Genomic DNA, 20,262 nt, shown 5'->3' with positions numbered 1-20,262 from the left:
TGTGTTTTTTCTATAATTCCATTAAATTTATCATCAGTTTTCCAGCTTAAAAGGGTTTCTAAAATATTATCCCTGACCCTGACTGAGTAGTTGCATGGAAAGGAATTGTAGCATTTTACAAAGAAAACGAATTGAAGGCAAAAAGAACATTACAGTTAAAAGTGGTTATAATTACAATAACACGTCTTTTACAAACATAATATTAGTATAATATTTACGACAAGACTTGTTTGATTAGTTCTCACACGTAACCCTATTTTAACATTTTTAAATATAGTTGCTCCCATTTAAAGTCATTTTCCCATAATTACCATACGTTTTGCTTGTAATAGAAGTTGTTGGTTGGAGTAGTTTAAAGAAAAAACATTGTTATATAGCTCGAGATTTTAATTCACACTTTACTTTCTTGCTAAGTAAAAACCAAAAACAAAAGAAGATAATAAAGCCACTAACATAGTAGTACGTGTGATTGGCCAATAATTCGATTATTTTCCCTTTTATGGAGTGCAATAGACTTTACTTTGCAACTCAAATTTCATACAACAACAATTGGTAAATACTGGGACAGATGTCGCATTGCCCTCAAAAGTTAACGATCACACCAAATATTTTCTAGTGGTGGTTAATTGATTAAAAGCAAAAATGAGAAAGAAAAGTGTGTGAATCATTCAAAATTTGAATCTTCTTTTACACACCCCCTTAATGTTTTAGGTGTGTAGTTAGAATTCACGTTTTAATTATACTTACGTTCATTTAATTTAACTTTCAATAGAATGGGATTAGATACAACTAACAAAAGATCAAAATAAATACTCAAAAGTTTACTTTATTAATACTTAAATTGAAGTTATTTTGAAAGGGAATCCATGGTTTTTGGTACTAGAGTACAATTATTCTTCAATTCTCGGATTCAAAAAATTATACAAAAAATATTTAAAACTTGCATGTTTCTGTGCGTTAAAATGCTAATTTTTCTTAAATTGCTAACTTGCTAACTCATGAGCATAGTGTATTAAAAATATCAACAACTTAAGAAAAGTTAGCAACATATTACATCCCTACGTAGTTAATTCCTAATTAACGTTTAGTTCGGACTTAAGTGATCTGCTAATTATTCATAACTATAATTATAATTTAATTAAACAAGAACCAGGGCCAATTAGGTTAGCGCATGCTAATATAGTTTTATATTATACAAAATGAGAAGGAACTTAGTAGTACTAACCTAACTAGAAAACTATAGTACTAGATGAAAGTAGTGACAACGATATTATTTGAGTGTAAATATGGAGCATAATATTACAATCAATTGATAAAGTGCGTCCACCAATATAGTGGTCAAATTTGGATTTGTATCTGTTTGTACATGTGTGATTTTTTTTGGACTAGTGTCTAGTGCTTCTGTGCAAAACAACAATTGGCAAATATTTTCAAATTAAAATCAATCATGTGACACTATTAGATAATGTTCGTCGCTTCAAACTAATAGGAGTAATAAAAAAAGTTAAACATACGGGTCATGTATCTTAATAAATTCATTTGCGAAGTAGTTAAATTTATTTGGCTTTTAAATTCAACTGAATTCATTAAATTAAAAATTCATATAATTATTAAACTCATATGTAAACTAAATTAATTGTATTAAAAAAAATGGAAAACACTCCGTACGAACATAACAAAAAACAAAAATGAACCGAGAAAAACTAGAAAACAAAACAAAAAATATTTTTGTCACGTCTGAAAAGCAAAAGTAGATTAACGTGAAAGACCTAGCGTATCAACCAAAATACTAACATTAAGCGACTTATGGTTTTTCCCTCATATGCAATTTAGCTCGTCCCTCTCTATCCTTTAGCCTTTCCACAGCGTTAATTCTAGTCCCATGGCACAAGCCGTTGCTTCGCCGAGTGGCGTTCTAACGCCGGATTATCGCCGAGCGATCGCCGGCCACTGTGGCGACGCTCGGCGATAATCGGCGATAATTAAAATTTTTTTTTTTTTTTTTTTGAACCCAACGGCTATTTTACATTCCACCCCTATAAATATTTCCTCCACTTCCTCCATTCATCACCCACAATCTTCATTCTCTCCATTTTCAATCTCTTCTCCCAATCTTCAATTTTCATCAAAATTATGAGCTTTTGGAAGAAAAGTTCCCGATCGGGTAAGGATAAGGGTAAGGGGAAAGAGTCGAGTTCACAAATTCCCAACACGGATGAAGCAAACGAGCAGTGGATGCAGTCGTTGTTGGCGATGGGTTCTCCTCCCGGCCAACTTCCATACGGGGGTCCGTCTCCTTTGCAGACTCCTCCGGCGCGGAGACTTTCTCCGTACTTCAACTCTGCCGGCAGAATGCCCTTTCCAGCCGACGATGTGTATCGGCCCCAGTTCGACACCCCCGGATCAACCCCAGGCGACCAAGAATCTCAGGCCGCGACACTGAGCGCGGAGGACTTCGAGGTGGAAGAAACGCCCACCGAGCCGCCTTCTAGGAGCGGGAGGGGGAAGGCGCCGGCGTCGTCGGCTGCGACTGATACGGGTTCCGATGAGAGGCCGAAGCGGGTAAGGACTACTTACACTCTGCAAGAGTCCGAGCTGATAGCCGACTGCTGGGCGGACACGTCACAGGACGCGGAGCGCAGCAACTACCAGAGGCTGAGATCATATTCTGGGAGCGGATTGCCGCGAAGTACAGGAGCCACAAGACTGCCTCAATGAAGGACCATGGCAGCGAGGCGATCCGTCGGCATTGGGAGCGCCTCATGAGGGACTGCGGGCACTTCAACGGTATTTATTCTAACTTGATGACTCACATGACGAGTGGCCAGAACGAGCACATGGTCCGAGATGAGGCCATCCGGATGTATAGTAGCCAGTACTTGTCGACGAAGGGCTTCAAGTATTGGAACATCTACGATAAGCTGAAGGATCTCCCCAAATTCCGGACGGGAATGCACGACGCGCTGCACGGGAAATCGGTGCGCTCGCGACTTAGCGTTTCGGAGAGCGAGGGGAGCGCGGCCCACATCGACTTGAGTGGGGATGGTCCGCACGAGCGCCCGGAGGGAGTGAAGAAGGCGAAGGGGAGGCGGAAGGGGAAGGGTTAAGCGACTTATGGTTTTTCCCTCATATGCAATTTAGCTCGTCCCTCTCTATCCTTTAGCCTTTCCACAGCGTTAATTCTAGTCCCATGGCACAAGCCAAAAGCACCATTACTCGCGTTGATTTTAGTCTCATATGACTAGCCAAAAGCACAGTTATGTTATGGATGTCTTTATATCAAATAAAAATAATACTCTGATCATCCACACAATTTTAAAACTATACAAAAAAACATAAAAAGTGCTGTCACAATTTCCAAGATCACTGGACTAAAATAGAAATAGAGAGAGATGAAAGGAAATCACTCCCCAAAACCAAAATTTCACTTTCCCTCCCTTTCTTGCTCTCTCTCCCTCCAATTTCATCACACTAGCAAATTTCTGAATACCAAAACTGTGCACTAAACAATGACCCAAAGCCAAAATTTATTACAATACTACTCTCACTAGAGAAATGACACAGGAAAACAACAAATTTTGTGCTGTACCCAAACCCCAATTTCCCACTATTTCTTCTGCAATTTCTCCCTCCTCTATCTTTATATACACATATTTACATATATTTCTTTTTATAATATTAATGACCATAACCAGAGTGGGAAACTAACAACATTTCAGACACACCATTATGAATTACTCCATCATCTATTTAAATTTTCTCACATAAAATTAATCCTCTCTCTCTCTCTCTCTCTATTGATGACACTGCAGAGAGTTAGGTTGTAAAGAATGATGCATCTTTGTTTGCATTTTAGTTAATTTGTTGCCATTTTCAAGAAACACATTAGCCACCTTTTGGTTTACTTGGACTTTCCACCCTATTTTATTCATTTCCCATCGTTTTCACTCCTTTTATCTCACCACCTCTTGCTATTTAACCATCAATCTTCCTAAATTAAACGTATTCTAGTCCAAGACTCAACCTTTTTGGCGCATGAGCTGCCATTTTCCTCTCCCATTTTACTCAAACACCACAATCTTGGACCTCCATTCTTTGTTTTCTGCTTACTTCTTTGAGTGTAAAATCTCACTTGTTTCATTGCCAGTGAAGTACATTTGCAAGTTCGTTCCTGTTTTATTTTTCTTGGACTCGAGCAATTAAAAATTTAAGCTTTCGGAGATTGAGGGCTGAAGTAGGTGTTTTTTGTGCTAATTAAAAAAAAGTTGAGATTTTTTTATTGGTGGAAGTGATGAATACTGGAGGGAGGCTTGTGGCTGGTTCTCACAACAGAAATGAGTTTGTTCTCATCAATGCTGATGAAATTGGAAGAGTAAGATTTTTATTGGCCAACATTTATTGCTCTCTGTTTATGGGGTGTTGTGTATGGCTCACGTGAGATTTGTTTGGGATTTCTTGAAATGCATATTAATGTTAAAAGGTAGATAATGTGTGATTTCAAGTTCCATTGATAGTTTGCAATTTAGTGTTCATTACTTCATTTGTGTAGTTAGGAGTCCCAAATTATGTGTATAGGTAATTACTGGGTTATTTATCAACTGCTTCTTGGATTCAGTCCATTCAACTTTTATCTGTATTTATAGTTTCTCCAAACAAATGTTAGAATTTGTTGTATTTAGGGCTAGTATACTGTATGTTACTGTATTTGTTTATTTTTGGTTTTCTGGGAAGAGTTAATGTGGTTTACAATGTTTAATTAAAAATGTATATATACCCCTGACCAATTGTAATGAAATCAATATTCATTTTTATTTCCATTTTAGTAAATAAATTATTCTTTCTTCCAAATCTCCCTGAAAAATGTATGAATTCATTATATTCATTCTAGTAGCTTGATATTTTATCATGATTCTTTTGTCGGGATTCTTATGTGTTGTTAGCTGAATTTTGATTTTCTGTCATTTTGTGTGAACTTATTATTAGTACCTTCTACATTTTTTCTATGGAACTAAAAAAGTTAGCTGAATGCAGTTTAAAGTATTATCAAGTTCTTTATCGTCTGTAAAGCACAACCATTACATTGCAGAACTTGAAACTTAGTGTTTTCTTCCATAGCAAGTGATTAAGAAGCTAACCACAATGAGACTTCTCATGGTTATCTTTTGTGATTCTTTAGATCGAGTCTGTTCAAGAATTGAGTGGAGAAACATGCCAAATTTGCGGAGATGAAGTGGAGATAACTGTAGACGAGGAACTCTTTGTTGCATGCAACGAATGTGCTTTCCCTGTATGTCGAACTTGTTATGAATATGAGAGAAAGGAGGGGAGTCAGGCTTGTCCTCAGTGCAAAACCAGATACAAGCGTATCAAAGGTTAGTCTAACGACTAAACTTTATCTGTTTTACTGATTGTAAAAGCCATAGATGGTGAACTCCTTGATATATTTCTGCTTGGATGGAACCACAATCTCTGGTCTGTTTATGCTGCAGGTAGCCCGAGAGTGGAAGGTGATGAGGAAGAATATGAGACGGATGATTTAGAGCACGAGTTTGATTATGGAAATCCTGATGCCCCTGGCTTTAAACAAAAAGTGGGTGTTGTACCCTCTGTTCCTGCTGGTTCAACTGGATCAGCCACAGCCTCATCTTCTCAAGAGTTCGAGATCCCTCTTTTGACATATACTGCAGAGGTAGTCAAAGAATCATTACTCCTCTGTGTCTGTGTCTGTGTCTGTGTCTGTGTCTGTGTCTGTGTCTGTGTATGTGTGTGTGTGTGAATGTTTTGGCTTTTTGGTGATATGGGATTCTGATTTCTCTAGGATGCTGAGATTCACTGTGACCAGCAAGCTATCATCGTGCCTAGATCTATGGTTCCCGAAAAAGACATTGCCTTATATGGCTATGGAAGTGTTGCATGGAGAGATCGGATGGAGGAATGGAAGAGAAGACAAAATGACAAACTTGAAGTGATCAATCATCAGCAGAGTAATGGCAATGGTGATTTAGATATCAGTGAAATGGATCCTGATTTGCCTATGTGAGTATAGTCTTCTTATCAGATGCTTGGATGCTGTTTTATCATAGAGAATCAACCTTAACCGATATCATATAACTACTTCTCTTTCACTAAACGGATCAAATTCTCCTGACTCCTCACAATTTTTTTCATTGCACTAATATTTTCTGTTTGGACTTGTGGCTTATTTCTCACTTCGTAATGTTTTTCTAGGATGGATGAAGGGAGGCAGCCGCTGTCGAGGAAAATACCCATATCTTCAAGCAAGATAAGTCCATACCGATTGATAATTATACTCCGCCTGGTGGTTCTTGGCTTCTTTTTCCATTATAGGATTCTCCATCCTGTCCACAATGCCTATGGCTTGTGGATTACATCGGTTATTTGTGAAATATGGTTCGCTGTGTCGTGGATACTTGATCAGTTCCCGAAATGGTGCCCAGTTGAGCGAGAAACATACCTTGATCGGCTTTCTCTTAGGTATATGTGTCTGCATCTTAAGACATCATTTCAGTTAAGATATTTGAGCAGCTGAATAATGATTTAATTTTCAGCTGTCTAAGCTACTTGCAGTAATCACAGTTTCTGGTTTTCGACTGCTTGATGGTGGATGACTTATTTGGCTTCATTTTTTTAGGTATGAAAGAGCCTTTGAAGGAGGAAAATCCTCGGAGTTAGCAAGCGTAGACATCTTTGTGAGCACTGTTGATCCCATGAAAGAGCCTCCTCTTATAACAGCAAACACAGTTCTCTCCATTCTTGCAGTGGATTATCCAGTGGACAAAGTCTCTTGCTATGTTTCAGATGATGGTGCAGCAATGCTTACATTTGAAGCACTTTCCGAGACATCCGAATTTGCTCGTAAGTGGGTTCCTTTCTGTAAGAAGTTCAGCATTGAACCTCGAGCTCCAGAATGGTACTTTTCACAGAAGATGGACTATCTGAAAAACAAAGTGCATCCTGCATTTGTGAAGGAAAGGCGTGCAATGAAGGTATGTAGTCACGCGTGAACAAACTCATATCATATCCATGCTCATGTACACAAAGAAAGAGATCGAGAAGAGGTCATCAAGGCCAAAACTTTTTCTAACTTTTTCATGTATTTGTTTGTTTTGTACCAGAGAGAATATGACGAGTTCAAAGTTCAGATCAACCGTTTAGTAGCCATGGCAGAAAAAGTCCCTGAGGATGGCTGGACAATGCAGGATGGAACACCTTGGCCAGGAAACAACGTCAGAGACCATCCCGGTATGATCCAGGTTTGTGACACAAACCTTGAGTAGTCTCAGTTTACGGTAATCAAGCACATGTCACATGAATATGGAACCAACTTGGATTCTGAAGGCTGATTTATACCCATGGAAACTTCATCGAATATTCTTAGTTATGTTTTACCATGTCAACAGGTGTTCCTCGGTCATGATGGCCTTCCTGATGTGGAGGGGAATGAGCTGCCTCGTTTGGTGTATGTTTCCCGTGAAAAGAGACCTGGCTTTGAGCACCATAAGAAAGCCGGGGCCATGAATTCTCTGGTAAATATCAACTGCATATTACTGCCTTTGTCCCAGAAGCACAGTTCACTATTCATTTTACCTTTTCAAGTACATAAAAGGCATTAACTTACTACTATATTTTTGTGATGGAGGGAGTATTTTTTTTATTTAAATTATTTCTCCCCTTTCACTTTATTAAATTCTGCTGTTTGTAAAATGTTCAGGTCCGGGTTTCAGCTGTCCTGTCAAATGCTCCTTATCTTCTGAACGTCGACTGTGATCACTACATAAACAACAGCAAGGCACTGAGAGAAGCTATGTGTTTTATGATGGATCCCACTTCAGGAAAGAAAGTAGGCTATGTGCAGTTTCCCCAGAGGTTTGATGGAATAGATCGCCATGATAGATACTCTAACCGTAATGTTGTGTTCTTCGATGTAAGTGTAGCTCATTTTTGCATTTTTCCGGTCTATTGCTCTTGTTATCATCCAGGAAAGCTGACATCTTCAACTATAAACAGATCAATATGAAGGGTTTGGATGGTCTGCAAGGACCTATATATGTTGGAACGGGGTGTGCATTCAGAAGACAAGCTCTTTATGGATGCGATGCTCCAACAAAGAAGAAGCCACCAAGCAAGACTTGTAACTGCTGGCCAAAGTGGTGTTGTTTGTGTTGTGGTTCTAGAAAGAAAAATGGAGGAAAATCGAAGAAAGACAAGAAAAAGAAGACGAAGCAGAGAGATGCCTCCAAGCAGATACATGCTCTTGAAACCATTGAACAAAGGATCAAAGGTAAAAAACATTATCATATGCATCTTTCTTTTAAATTTCTTACTAGTTGGTATCTCTTTGCGACAGAGCCAAATATAGCAACTCCACCTCGTATCTCCCAGGAGACACTCGAGAAGAAGTTTGGGCAGTCACCAGTATTTGTAGCTTCAACGCTATCAGAAGATGGTGGCGTTCTAGAGGGAGTTAGTTCGACATCACTCTTGAAAGAGGCCATTCATGTTATAAGCTGCGGTTATGAAGACAAGACAGAATGGGGAAAGGAGGTGAGTCGTTTAGTTTCTTGCTTTTCTGTTTACTTTGACATGTTTTCAAACGACCGTCTAAATGTCAACATGCTAAACCAGGTTGGATGGATTTATGGCTCTGTCACGGAAGATATACTCACAGGGTTCAAGATGCACTGCCGTGGCTGGCGCTCAGTTTACTGCACGCCTAAGAGGCCTGCATTTAAGGGATCAGCTCCCATTAACCTCTCTGATCGTCTCCACCAGGTTCTGCGATGGGCTCTTGGTTCAGTCGAGATTTTCCTGAGCAAACACTGCCCAATCTGGTATGGCTATGGAGGTGGCTTGAACTGGTTGGAACGGCTTTCCTACATAAACTCTGTTGTATATCCATGGACTTCTATTCCATTGATCGTGTACTGTACATTGCCCGCCATCTGCCTTCTTACCGGGAAATTTATTGTACCTGAGGTATGTGATGATATAAAATATACTCCCTATTCATCTCTGTTACAATCATATTTATTCGAATTGCTTTTCATATATCCCTTATAAGTTATATCTTAACTTGCAGATCAGCAACTATGCCAGCATTGTATTCATGGCCCTCTTCATCTCCATTGCCTTGACTGGTATTCTTGAAATGCAATGGGGTCGTGTTGGCATTGACGACTGGTGGAGAAACGAGCAGTTTTGGGTTATAGGAGGAGCTTCCTCACATCTGTTTGCTCTTGTTCAAGGATTGCTCAAGGTTTTGGCTGGAGTGAGCACCAACTTCACGGTAACCTCAAAAGGAGGAGATGATGGAGCTTTCTCCGAGCTGTACTTGTTCAAGTGGACATCACTGCTGATCCCACCTACTACATTGCTCATAATAAACATCGTTGGAGTTGTGGTTGGGGTTGCAGATGCCATCAACAACGGATATGACTCTTGGGGTCCGTTGTTTGGCAAGCTATTCTTTGCGTTTTGGGTCATAATGCATCTCTATCCATTCCTCAAGGGATTGACAGGGAAGCAAGAGAGGTTGCCAACAGTTATTGTGATCTGGTCGATTCTGCTGGCTTCGATAGTGACCCTTTTGTGGGTGCGAATCAACCCCTTCGTGTCGAGAGATGGACCTGTACTTGAACTGTGTGGACTTAACTGTGATGACTAAGACAGCATTTGCACACAGTTTACTATCTGAGTAGTGATGATGGAGTTTTGTGTAGTGTAGATATAATTCTTGATGTTTGTTTGGAAAATGGTTCTATTCATTCTTTGTTAGATATATTTATGCTTAGTAGTGATGGTTTGTTGATTCTGGTTTTCTAGTTTGTCATCTTGGTATTCAAATGTGGTGGCAAACCGCAACTGTGCTTAAAGCTCATCATTCTTTGTATTATTATTGTTGATTTTTCTTATATGTGATTATAATTTAGAGTAATTGCAGTGTTTCAATTTCAAGTCTTGATGAAAAAGATACGTTTGTTGTCAGGGTTCTGTCTGGAGAAGTAATCTGATTCCTTAAGTTTGAAATTCATGTGTTTGTTTCGGTTCATAATTAAACTGGGAAATTAGTCAGAATCTAAGAACAATGAAAGTTAGTACAACTTTCCAGGATTCTGAATCTTAACTTTTCTTAGGTATTCTTTTTCCCAATTTTAGAATTCTTACATATTTAAAGAATATAATATAATTTATTAATAATAATAATAATAACGACATAATAATAGTAATGATAATATAATAATTATAATAATTACAATGTTCTAAAAATAATTTAAAATTATAAATCATACTTAATTTCACTATAATAAATAACTATAATTAAAAGTATCATAATTATAACTATATTTTATAATAATTCATAATAGTAATAATAATTTATTAAATAATTAAAATATAATTATATAACATAAATCTTATAATAAATAATAACTATTATATTTTATAAATTAATAATTAATAAATAAACTCATATTGCAATGTTAATTTATAAAATTTATTCAATTGTAATATCCGTAAATATTATAATTATAATATAATAATTATATTTATTATTATAATAAATGAATACTATAATACTCCATGTAACTATAATTATAATTATATTATTGTATATTATGATGGATAATCCATATTTAAACTATCCATCGTAATAATAAATATAATAATATAATAATTATTATTTGTAATTAATAATTTATTAAAAAATTTACAATATTATTTTTTTATAAATAAATAAATAATAAGTATATTTTTAGTTTGGTGTTTAAATTAAATATAAATTTAAAATCTTGATATTTTCCAAACACAAGAAAGTAAAGTTACTAGGAATCATATTGCCGGGAATCATTTTCCTTGCCAACTTTACTTTCCCGCCAACCAAACATGGCCTAAGAGGTGCGAAGAATAAGGTGGAATATTAAAGTATTTATTGAGAAAAGTAAAAAAATTTAAAAATGAAAATGTCATGACTAAGATTCATCACAAGAAGAAATGTCCATGTCATCTTTCAACTGTAAAACTAAGTAATTCAATGTCTCAAATATCATACAGTTATTAGGATGGCACCGATCCTCAACTGTAAATGAATAGCATTTCCCATCAATATGTACAACACTTTGGCCAGGGATTTTGGCCACTTGCTTGGCCTTCATCTCCATGCGCATAGCAGCTACCCCACTCCACTCATTAGCCAATGCATATACATTAGCCATTTCAACGTAAGGTGCTGCAGCCCCTGGCACCAGTCGAAACAGATGACGTGCTGCATGCTCAGCAATCTCTAAGTCGCGATGGATCTTGCAAGAACTAAGCAAAACACCCCAAATCCCTGCATCTGGTGTGACAGGCATCTCTTGGATGAAATGCAATGCTTCTTTAAGCTTCCCCCGACGCCCAAAGAGGTCGGCCACGCACGCATAATGATCCAACCCGGGATTCAAATGGTACTCACTAGTCATCATGTTAAAGATCTGCCACCCTTTCTCCAACAAACCAGCATGAGTGCAGGCTTGAAGAACAGCAAGGAAAGTTACATGATTTGGCTTCTCACCAGACTCCAACATTCGATCAAAATGATCCAATGCCTCTCGGGATCTCCCATTAAGTGCGAATCCAGATATGAGAGCCGTCCAGGAGACAACATTCTTCTCATCCATTGCAAGAAAGACGCTCTCAGCGTGTTCCATGCTTCCACATTTCGAGTACATGTCTATCAGTGCATTACACACCATCAAATCCTTCTTTAGCCCCTTTGCAGAGCTGTAAGCATCGATCCATCTCCCAACATCAAGCCCTCCGGATTTACCACATGCTGCTATGAGATGGAAAACTGTGACTGAATCAGGCTTCTCGCCAGCAGCTTCCATCTCATGGAAGAGGGATAATGCCTCATCCAAATCACCCTTATCTGCATACGCGCCAATCATCACAGTCCACGTAACGCAAGATCTCACACTCATGCAGTCGAATACATACCTCGCGGATTCAATGGCACCACACTTAGAATACATGCAAACAAGGGTGTTAAGCACGGTGATATCTGCATAACACCCAATTTTCACTCCATGAGCGTGAACAAGCATCCCACAGAGTAAAGAATCCGACTGCTGAGCCATGGATGAAAGCAAATTAAGAACCGTGCTTGCATCAGGCTTGTATTCATCACGAAGCATCCTGATGTATACCTCAATCGCCTTCTCCCACTCTTCAAAATAAGCAAATCCAGCAATCAAAGCATTCCACGAAACTACACTCAAACAATCAGAAGCAATGCCAAGGAACACCTTCTCAGCCAAGAGCATCTCGTGGCACTTCGCATAGCCAGCTATCAAAGTGTTGGCGACCAAGACATCCTTGTCAACCCCACATTTCATCCCAAAGCAATGAACACCATTCAATAACATTGAATCCTTCAATCCAGAAATCAAATGAGTCAATCCCATCAGAGTAACTGCATCTGGCATAACGCCGGCAGCCCTCATTCTACTGAACAGCAAAGAAACCCTATGAAAGATGCCTGCTCGAGCGAAACCCACAACCAACGCATTCCAAGAAGCTACATCACACACAGGCATTTCGTCGAACACGCCCTGCGCACAACCCAAACTACCACATTTCACATACATGTCCACTAATGCAGTATGCACATACACATCCCAACAGTAGGGCGTTTTCACAACGTGAGCATGAATCATTGTCGACAGTTTGAGGTCTGATAGCTTCGCACATGCTTTTGCAACAAAAGGATAAGTTAAATTGTTGGGATGTAAATGAGAGTGTTGTTTCAATTGGGCAAAGAGAATAAGCGCTTTGTGAAAATCGCCATTGTTGACTGCTTGCCTTATGCAGTAATTCCATGAGGTGACTGAGAGTCGGTTGAGTAGAGGAAGGGTGTGGGTTGATACCATGTCCCAATGTTATCTAGAGTAGCATCCAAAAATCAAAGTATTAACCAAAAATGCAATTGATCCAAAAGCTTCAATATTTCATGCATTTTAAATCTTTCATTTTATGAATAATATCTTAATTTAATGAAACAAAATTTGTAGCAAAACCCAGCTGAATAATGGAATTAGTAATCGAAGCTGCGTTCACAAACAATATCCATTTAAACGGTAGCTCAATTCATAATATTAGAACTGTAACGGCAGTCTGGAAAATTACAAGATTACATTGATCTGGAACGCTTAGAACTAAGCCTAGCATAATCAAATTCAACATGGTGTTTCGAGGATGGGGACTCGGATGCGAAACCTAAGTCGCACTTTCACCAGCAGGCTTGATCAGGGAGCACCTTTGAATTTGGCATCGTATTCATAAGGTTGCTGCATCACAAAATACAAGAACCATAACAATTAGAACAAAATCAACGTTATAATATAACTGAGTGCACATTAAGAACCATATTTGAAAAATAAACCCCACAAAACTACTGTCACTAAGATCACAGCAGTGGAGCATCATAGCAACAACAGTCTCCCATCTGGATTTATAGCATTCTGATGAACTACATAACTTCCTACCGCAACAGAGAATTGTTTCTTACAACTCATGAATCTCCAAGGCAGGAAAAACTTGTTTTCGTGGCTAGTAAACATGTTAAGAACCTCAGCTAAGCTAAATGCATGTTTTAGTAAGTTCACAAACAAAAGAGTAGGAACTTCCACAACTATCTTTAAAAATACTAGTAGAACTAACTATACTGAACAGAAAATCCAAACTCTTCTTATTCTGCAACTAGAGTCAACTCAGTCGAGGCATCCTTTGGAAGAGGGTTGGGGTACGCTCGAAAATTTTAGTTCTGTATGGGCTTTAGCTTCTGAAGACTTTTGAATGCTGTACGAGGACGGACAGAGATATGTATGTCTCTATTCAAGTGATGAAACATGATATCACCACAGACTAGGTCATTAACCTAAGGATCAACTCCCCCCAGAGTCTCGACAAATCAACAAAACAAAACAGAATGAAAACATTCAGACAGTAAATGGGACCCAAGACATTTCACATATATAATCACACATTCAAGGAGGAGAAAGATGGTGACTTGTTGCAGAAAACTACCAAGAATATGGCCGAAATCAATCTGCGAGCAAACCATCTCTTGTGCATTGCCTGTTGAGCACGTGATGCAGCCTCCACACTTTCGAACCTCAAATAAACATAACCGGCGCTGTTCCTGTTAAGTAAACCAATGTATGATTAGATTTCCAGCACAACAATGGCTACTTCAATAAAACCATGTGCAGGTTAAAAAACACATCATATGGAACAAGAATTTCTCTCTTTTTCAGTAATTTTGGGCCGAGAGTGCTGGAGAGAGGGAACAGGAAACACCACTGTGCCCATTTTCAATAAAATCATGGGGGCCGACAAAGTACAACCTTTGGATGTCAATCATGCCATTTCAAAAGAAGTGTAAAGTGAGTGAGTCCCCTTACTTGTCAACATATGCATGCTTCACACGACCATATTTGGAACATTCTTCTTGCACATCATCTCTAATGTCCAGATCAAACTCAGGATCAGACTGCAATATGATAACAAAATAAATCATTAACATGCAGCAAGTAAGAAAAGATACAAGTCTCACTGAGACCAGAAACATACAGCAACACTAACCTCAGTGGCTGGATCGAACATATTCTTCAACAACAAACATTCACTGGGTGTTCCAATAGGTTCTGGAGCCATAGAAGCAACCTGGGCAGGAAGAACTGCATTTGGAAGGACTGCTGTTGGATTGATGGGCATGGTGATAGATTGCTGTGAAGGAGCCGCTCCATTGAAGGCAGGCACTCCAAGGGTCCCTACAACACTGTGGAAGAGATATCAATTCAACATTCAACATAAACCAGAAGGAAACTACTGATCAAACAAAATCCTGCATGCGTACCTTGAAGCTATACCACTGCGGTCGAGCTTTGCCATGAGCATAGCTCTGGATTGAGCATTCAGAGCCTGCAAAGATTATAGACTTGACAATGAGACCCATATAAAAAGATGTTACCAGGTTCATGTTGGAAGGAGCAGCAATAATGATCATTCCTTAATAAATCCAATAAAAACTAACAAACTTAAAATTTCAACACCATGCACAAGCAGAGATCAATTTAAATTGCCCGAACATGAATTCTTAGTGCGAAATTGATCATTCCTTTGGTTAACATTATAGTTGTGCTTTTTCTTTGATAGTCACTCACCAGAAGAGCATCTGAAGTAAAGATGTCTCCTCTGGATAAGTAATTTGGTTTCCACATTCCACCATATTCAATATACACCATTAAAGTGTTAATGACATTTTTCTTAATGGGGCTTTCTAACATTGTAATGTACAAAAAATCCCGATTCAAAGATTAGAAGAAATGACAAGGATGTACATCAGGGCAAGTTAAGACTAATTCATCATTCAAAATTGAAAAGCAATGTTAACTAGGATAAGTTAGGAACCGCCATTGCAAACCTAAGAACAGTAACAAAAATATCTCAAAACAATATTATCATCCAGGAAATGCGATAAATTATTCACTCACCAAACCACCTCCATCATCATCATCAAAATCTGCAGTTTTTGTTCCAGAATCTTGTACTCCGACATGATCAGTAACTGAGGATACCTGAATTTGACACAAAAAAAAAGTATGACAACCAGAAACTGTGTATAATTGTCTTCCTAAAACTTTTATGTTGTTAGGTGACAGAAACTGTTCTGAAGAGACTGTCAATACCATTCAAAACATGGAAATCTAACAGCCAGCCCAATTACCTTAATGGTCCGACCAGCAATATCTAGCTTCCCATTCAAACTTTGTGCTGCCTTTGCATGTTCAAGTTGCCCAAACTGTAATAATGTTTAGATAAGTAAACCAGATTTTAAATATATAGAACATCCCATCGACAGATAATTAAGTATTAATTCAGTCAACATGCAGGAAATACTGACTTGGACAAACCCGAAACCTTTGCAATGTCCCGTCTCAGGATCTGTTGGTAGTTGAACAAGCTCAACAGGCCCAAAAGCCTCAAAAATCTGCAAATGATCAAAAGGCAATAGTTACAATTACAAATAAATAATAATAATAAAGGGTGATTAACCAAAAATAGGCCAATAGTAACAAAAATTAATATTTTGGACATTCCAAGAGATGACACAAAGCAACAATATGCAACAGCTTCAGATATCTACAAGAGTATTAAAGATCAATCTTTGGACATTAGAACGAAAAAATATATATTTATAGGCCCGGCTAAAAGATATTACAGACAACAAAATGGATAAGACCATAGCAGAACAAAAGTAGAGGAAACAAATCTCCAAGTCCCACTAATGGTGGGTTAAGATGGAAAAGGTTACGCATTAGTGGTGGTAATGGACCTAATGGTAGCACAACCAAATGCATGACAGATAAATTGACAACACCAGGAAGAAGCATAAAGATATTACCTGTCTGAGCTGAAACTCTGTCATGTTGAAATGTAAATTTCCTACATAAAGCTTCCTGTCTGTTGCACCATATGGTCCAGTAACTGACCCACCAGCAGAAGTGTTTGATTGAACAAGATTCTTTTCAGCCTCTGAAGGTTTCACCATTACAGGTTGTCCAAGAAATAGGTGCCCAGATAAAGCTATAGCCATTGGTACAGACATAGCATCATAAAATTCAATGTACCTGCAATCACAGTAAACAATCTTAATTGTGTGGAACAGACGTTTACAAGTAAAGGCTATGACGACTTATAAACACAGTACATTTAAGCCTTCTTGCAAATAAATGATTTAGTTTATTTTATTTTATTTTTATTCTAAGTCCACTATCAGGCTATCAGCAGAGGAACAGCGGGTTAAGCTTTTCCATTTTTATTCTAAGTCCATAAGCAGAAGATGGACATCCACATCAAGCTTTTCCAGCATGCAGGCAGCAGGTTACGGAATGGACTTAGACATAGAAAGATACAATGCTGAACCTTATTATCTTCATTTGGCATAGAATAGGAGTGGAAGTATCAAGTCTTCAGAAGTAAAAGGCATCCTATCCCTAACAATAACTGGAAAAACAACAATTCATACTACAACACAATATACAAATTTAATAGTGTGAAAGGAAAAATCAAATTAAGTATTACATACCCAACTCCTTTGGATCTCCTCGAGTTTCGATCCATAATCAATTTAACATCCCTGACCTGAACATACAAACAGGCAAGCATGATATAATTGCATGCTATCATATTATCAAAATGGGGAAACAGATGTATTGAACTTGGAGGTCAACAAAAATATAATACAAGCTTTAGAATACAAGGTTCAACACAAGGAAATTTGTAACCAATTACATGAGCCAATTGCCTCAAGGTGAAATCATATTTTTGGGAATTTTCACATTTCTCAGAAGAGAAGTGTTAAAAATCACCAAATGGTGGCATTACAAGGTGGAAACTAAAGGGAGTTCTAGATCATTAAATCAAAAGTGTCCCTATCATATCCTTAACCAACCTTTCCAGCTTGTGAAAAGAACTCAAATGCATCCCTCTCGGTCGCCTTCAGAGGCATCTACAATTAGGGAAGAGGGAAGAAAAATGATTAGAAATGATGAGATAAACAATAATGCAGGATGCATGAGGATTTCAGCATAGGATTATTGAGATATACACAATTACAGTCCAAGTAATACCTGATATACGAAAACAGTTCTCTGGTCCCTCTCTGGATCGGCTTCAGGCTCTACAGCTTCTCTTTTGTCCTTGAATCTCCTGCACAAATGACTCCAAGTAAAATGAGAACATATATAATCATTGAAAAAGGTCAGTATTCCAATAAATGCAGCCTTATTAGTGTCTTTGAGAATATAATCTCAAACCCATCCTTACTCTCCCCCAAAGTTCATGTACTTTCACCCCACACACTCCTCTGCCAGCACCCCTTGTATGAGTTCAAAAAAAACAAGACTATTCTTAAAGCAGACCAGTGGTTTTAATATCAATTCAACAAAAACAAGAACTAACTTATACTTTTACATATTACATGGTGAGCCTCTCCATCAGACACCAAAATGTAGACATCATCTCAAGCACACCAATATGATTCAGAACTATAAAATCGCATCTATTACAAGTCTGCGTAGTTTAGAAATGCAAGCTTAGAAGCTTTACAACATTACCCCCCATAAAAATTTGGGATTATGGCATGTATATTCAGAGATTACTATGCTTTGTAAAATGACTGCAAATTCCAGAAAGGTCATAGATTAAACCTAATCGCAATATCTTATATACACATTCACTAAAATCCCTGTTCAGAGTAAAAGGAATGCCACAGTTATGGAGATAAAGCATTTTCGTCTTCGAAGTGAAGAAAAGGATGGAAAACTGATACAGCTTCACCACAAGCCTTGCCGACCTAAAAATTGAACACACCATCGGTCAACATCTCAGTTTAGATGCATGAAAGTAACCTTAAATCCAGCTGTGCAAAAACATTAGAAGGATGGAAGGGTGAGCCAAATCTAATAGCCCAAATCAAAGAAACAAACAGACCTCATTGGACCCATTATGTGGTAATTCACTTTCTTCTTTGAAGAAGCCTTCACAGGGTTTCCGCATTGTTATCCCATTAAGATGCAAATAATCCATCTACGAGTTTAACTCAAGTTAGAATGCTAAATCCTCTATGATAAACTCACTATTCGTTTCTGCAGAATATCCTTAAATGTATTTCCCTAAGATTACCATTTACAACTCTCCTGAAAGAGTGGAAATTTTTTAGTAAAAAATAGATAATGCAGCAGGTCGTGTTCAATAAAACCACAGGCATATATAGCAGGGGCCAGGGAAGTATCTAGTTATTCTGGCTTCTACTATACATGATTGCTCCATGTGAGCAAGGCCTTAACTCAGCTGCTAGCTAGTCTTGATGGCAGTGAAGTGTAATTGAAATATAGAAATAAAAGGATAAGGACACTCAGAAAATTAAACTAAAATTTAAACGTCCAGCAGTTCGAGAACTCACAACGTTGGAATCAAACAAACCACTTAAAATGGATAAAAAATGAAAATTGTTGCATCAATAGTAACCAATCAAAATGACACTGGTAAACCAGTGCCTTTAAAAGTTAAGCCCCGCCATGTTGCTCAGGGAAAAGCCAATGCAATATGATACCCAAACACAACACCCGTTTACTTTGCAACATACTTATTTTTGTGATCATACTGGATTTTAGTGGCTAGGCATTCAAGGGAAGACCACACGATGGAAAAACAACACTAGTAACAGAATAGAAACAATAAATTTAAAAATTGAATCAAGAGAAAGCTGCAAGATATCACCTGCTCTCCTCACGCTCCTTATCCCTCAACAACTCCCTCTCTCTTTCACGGTCCAACCGACTCCGGCTGCGGCTCCTCCTCTCCACATCCCTCTCTCTGTCGCGGTCTAACCGACTCCTGCTGTGGCTCCTCCTCTCCCTCTCTCCGTCACGGTCTACCTGGCTCCTGCTGCGGCTCCTCCTCTCCCTCTCCCTCTCCTTATCCCTATCTCTCCTCTCTCTCTCCTTTTCCTTCTCTCCATCCCTCTCTTTCCTCTCCTTGCCTCTATCCCTATCCCTTTCCCTCTCTTTATCCTTCTCCCTCGAGCTCCGCCTCTCTCTCTCTGAATCCCGTTCTCCACTCCGATGCCTCGAGCTCCTTTCTCTGTCTCTGTCTCTATCCTTATCCCTTTCTCTGTCCCTGTCCCTATCCCTTTCTCTTTCGCGATTCCTATCCACATCCCTACCCTTATCCTTCTCTCTTTCACGGCTGCTGTCACCATTCCTCGATTTCTTGCTGCTGCTTCTCCTCTCCTTCTCATCTTCATCGAGCTCATCATCTTCACTCCTGTCTCTCCTTCTGTACCCCTTATCGCTCCTCTCTCTCTCCTTCTCTGCCTCTGGAGACCCCTTCGGTGAGCCGTTGGTTTCTTCCACCGCTTTCTCGAGGTAGTCGTACTCGTCGAAATCCATCCTGATCGGAAATTTTCAAGCTGCCGGAGGTGATAACGCAGCCACCACACTTGAAATGATTGGATTGTGTTGTCGAAACCCTAGCTAGTCGGGAGTAAATTAGGGTTTTTGAGAAGATTGTAGAAATGGTGAAGGACAAAATCGTAAAATGCAATTCTGGTTACTTAAACATTAATTTTTGTTAATATAGATCAAATATATTAGTGTAACTTTTATTCTAAATTTTTCATATTAATAAAAATAAATCATA

General features: G+C 38.4%; 3 protein-coding genes across 7 annotated transcripts; 1 reads left to right on the top strand and 2 right to left on the bottom strand.

Annotated features, from left to right (window-relative positions):
- The first annotated feature begins 3,974 nt into the window (after positions 1-3,974).
- LOC125212959 (cellulose synthase A catalytic subunit 2 [UDP-forming]-like) lies at positions 3,975-9,969 on the top strand. 3 transcript variants are annotated; one of them, XM_048113274.1, is made up of 13 exons: positions 3,977-4,372; positions 5,177-5,372; positions 5,490-5,689; positions 5,819-6,036; positions 6,229-6,495; positions 6,653-7,007; positions 7,137-7,274; positions 7,422-7,547; positions 7,733-7,945; positions 8,029-8,302; positions 8,369-8,565; positions 8,647-8,997; positions 9,101-9,969. In XM_048113274.1, the coding sequence occupies exons 1-13, from the start codon at positions 4,292-4,294 to the stop codon at positions 9,683-9,685; spliced, it is 3,201 nt and encodes a 1,066-aa protein (XP_047969231.1). In that variant the 5' UTR covers positions 3,977-4,291; the 3' UTR covers positions 9,686-9,969. The 3 variants fall into 3 exon arrangements, with proteins under 3 accessions (XP_047969229.1, XP_047969230.1, XP_047969231.1); XM_048113272.1 differs by having other exon boundaries at positions 3,975-4,372; positions 8,369-8,997; XM_048113273.1 differs by having other exon boundaries at positions 3,975-4,372; positions 8,029-8,565.
- Positions 9,970-10,924: 955 nt separating this feature from the next.
- Positions 10,925-13,017, bottom strand: LOC125212960 (pentatricopeptide repeat-containing protein At4g19191, mitochondrial). The gene has a single exon (XM_048113275.1). The coding sequence runs from the start codon at positions 12,924-12,926 to the stop codon at positions 10,989-10,991; it is 1,938 nt and encodes a 645-aa protein (XP_047969232.1). The 5' UTR covers positions 12,927-13,017; the 3' UTR covers positions 10,925-10,988.
- Positions 13,018-13,104: 87 nt separating this feature from the next.
- LOC125212958 (RNA-binding protein 39) lies at positions 13,105-20,122 on the bottom strand. Of its 3 annotated transcripts, XM_048113271.1 has the most exons (15): positions 19,342-19,480; positions 18,553-18,648; positions 18,392-18,415; positions 17,691-17,769; positions 17,513-17,569; positions 17,147-17,202; positions 16,463-16,688; positions 15,962-16,048; positions 15,785-15,859; positions 15,552-15,635; positions 14,915-14,979; positions 14,641-14,836; positions 14,460-14,548; positions 14,083-14,197; positions 13,105-13,343 (listed from the first exon to the last, which is right to left on the bottom strand). In XM_048113271.1, exons 2-15 carry the CDS (start codon positions 18,564-18,566, stop codon positions 13,302-13,304), a joined length of 1,209 nt encoding a protein of 402 aa, XP_047969228.1. In that variant the 5' UTR covers positions 18,567-18,648; positions 19,342-19,480; the 3' UTR covers positions 13,105-13,301. The 3 variants fall into 3 exon arrangements, with proteins under 3 accessions (XP_047969228.1, XP_047969226.1, XP_047969227.1); XM_048113269.1 differs by lacking the exon at positions 18,553-18,648 and having other exon boundaries at positions 19,342-20,122; XM_048113270.1 differs by lacking the exons at positions 18,392-18,415; positions 18,553-18,648 and having other exon boundaries at positions 19,342-20,121.
- Between the last annotated feature and the right edge of the window lie 140 nt (positions 20,123-20,262).

Source organism: Salvia hispanica, chromosome 3 (assembly GCF_023119035.1).
Source record: "Salvia hispanica cultivar TCC Black 2014 chromosome 3, UniMelb_Shisp_WGS_1.0, whole genome shotgun sequence".
NCBI lineage: Eukaryota > Viridiplantae > Streptophyta > Magnoliopsida > Lamiales > Lamiaceae > Salvia > Salvia hispanica.
This window is presented reverse-complemented; position numbering and strand designations above follow the sequence as displayed.

Bases quoted from the DNA above. Each gene is read 5' to 3' on its own strand.
- LOC125212959 (XM_048113272.1), top strand. From the start codon at position 4,292: ATGAATACTGGAGGGAGGCTTGTGGCTGGTTCTCACAACAGAAATGAG. The intron at 8,303-8,368 runs GTAAAAAACATT...TCTTTGCGACAG, and splicing joins CATTGAACAAAGGATCAAAG to AGCCAAATATAGCAACTCCA. The intron at 8,998-9,100 runs GTATGTGATGAT...CTTAACTTGCAG, and splicing joins GGAAATTTATTGTACCTGAG to ATCAGCAACTATGCCAGCAT.
- LOC125212960 (XM_048113275.1), bottom strand. From the start codon at position 12,926: ATGGTATCAACCCACACCCTTCCTCTACTCAACCGACTCTCAGTCACC.
- LOC125212958 (XM_048113269.1), bottom strand. From the start codon at position 20,012: ATGGATTTCGACGAGTACGACTACCTCGAGAAAGCGGTGGAAGAAACC. The intron at 17,203-17,512 runs GTTGGTTAAGGA...TTGTATGTTCAG, and splicing joins TCTTTTCACAAGCTGGAAAG to GTCAGGGATGTTAAATTGAT. The intron at 16,689-17,146 runs GTATGTAATACT...CTGTGATTGCAG, and splicing joins AGGAGATCCAAAGGAGTTGG to GTACATTGAATTTTATGATG.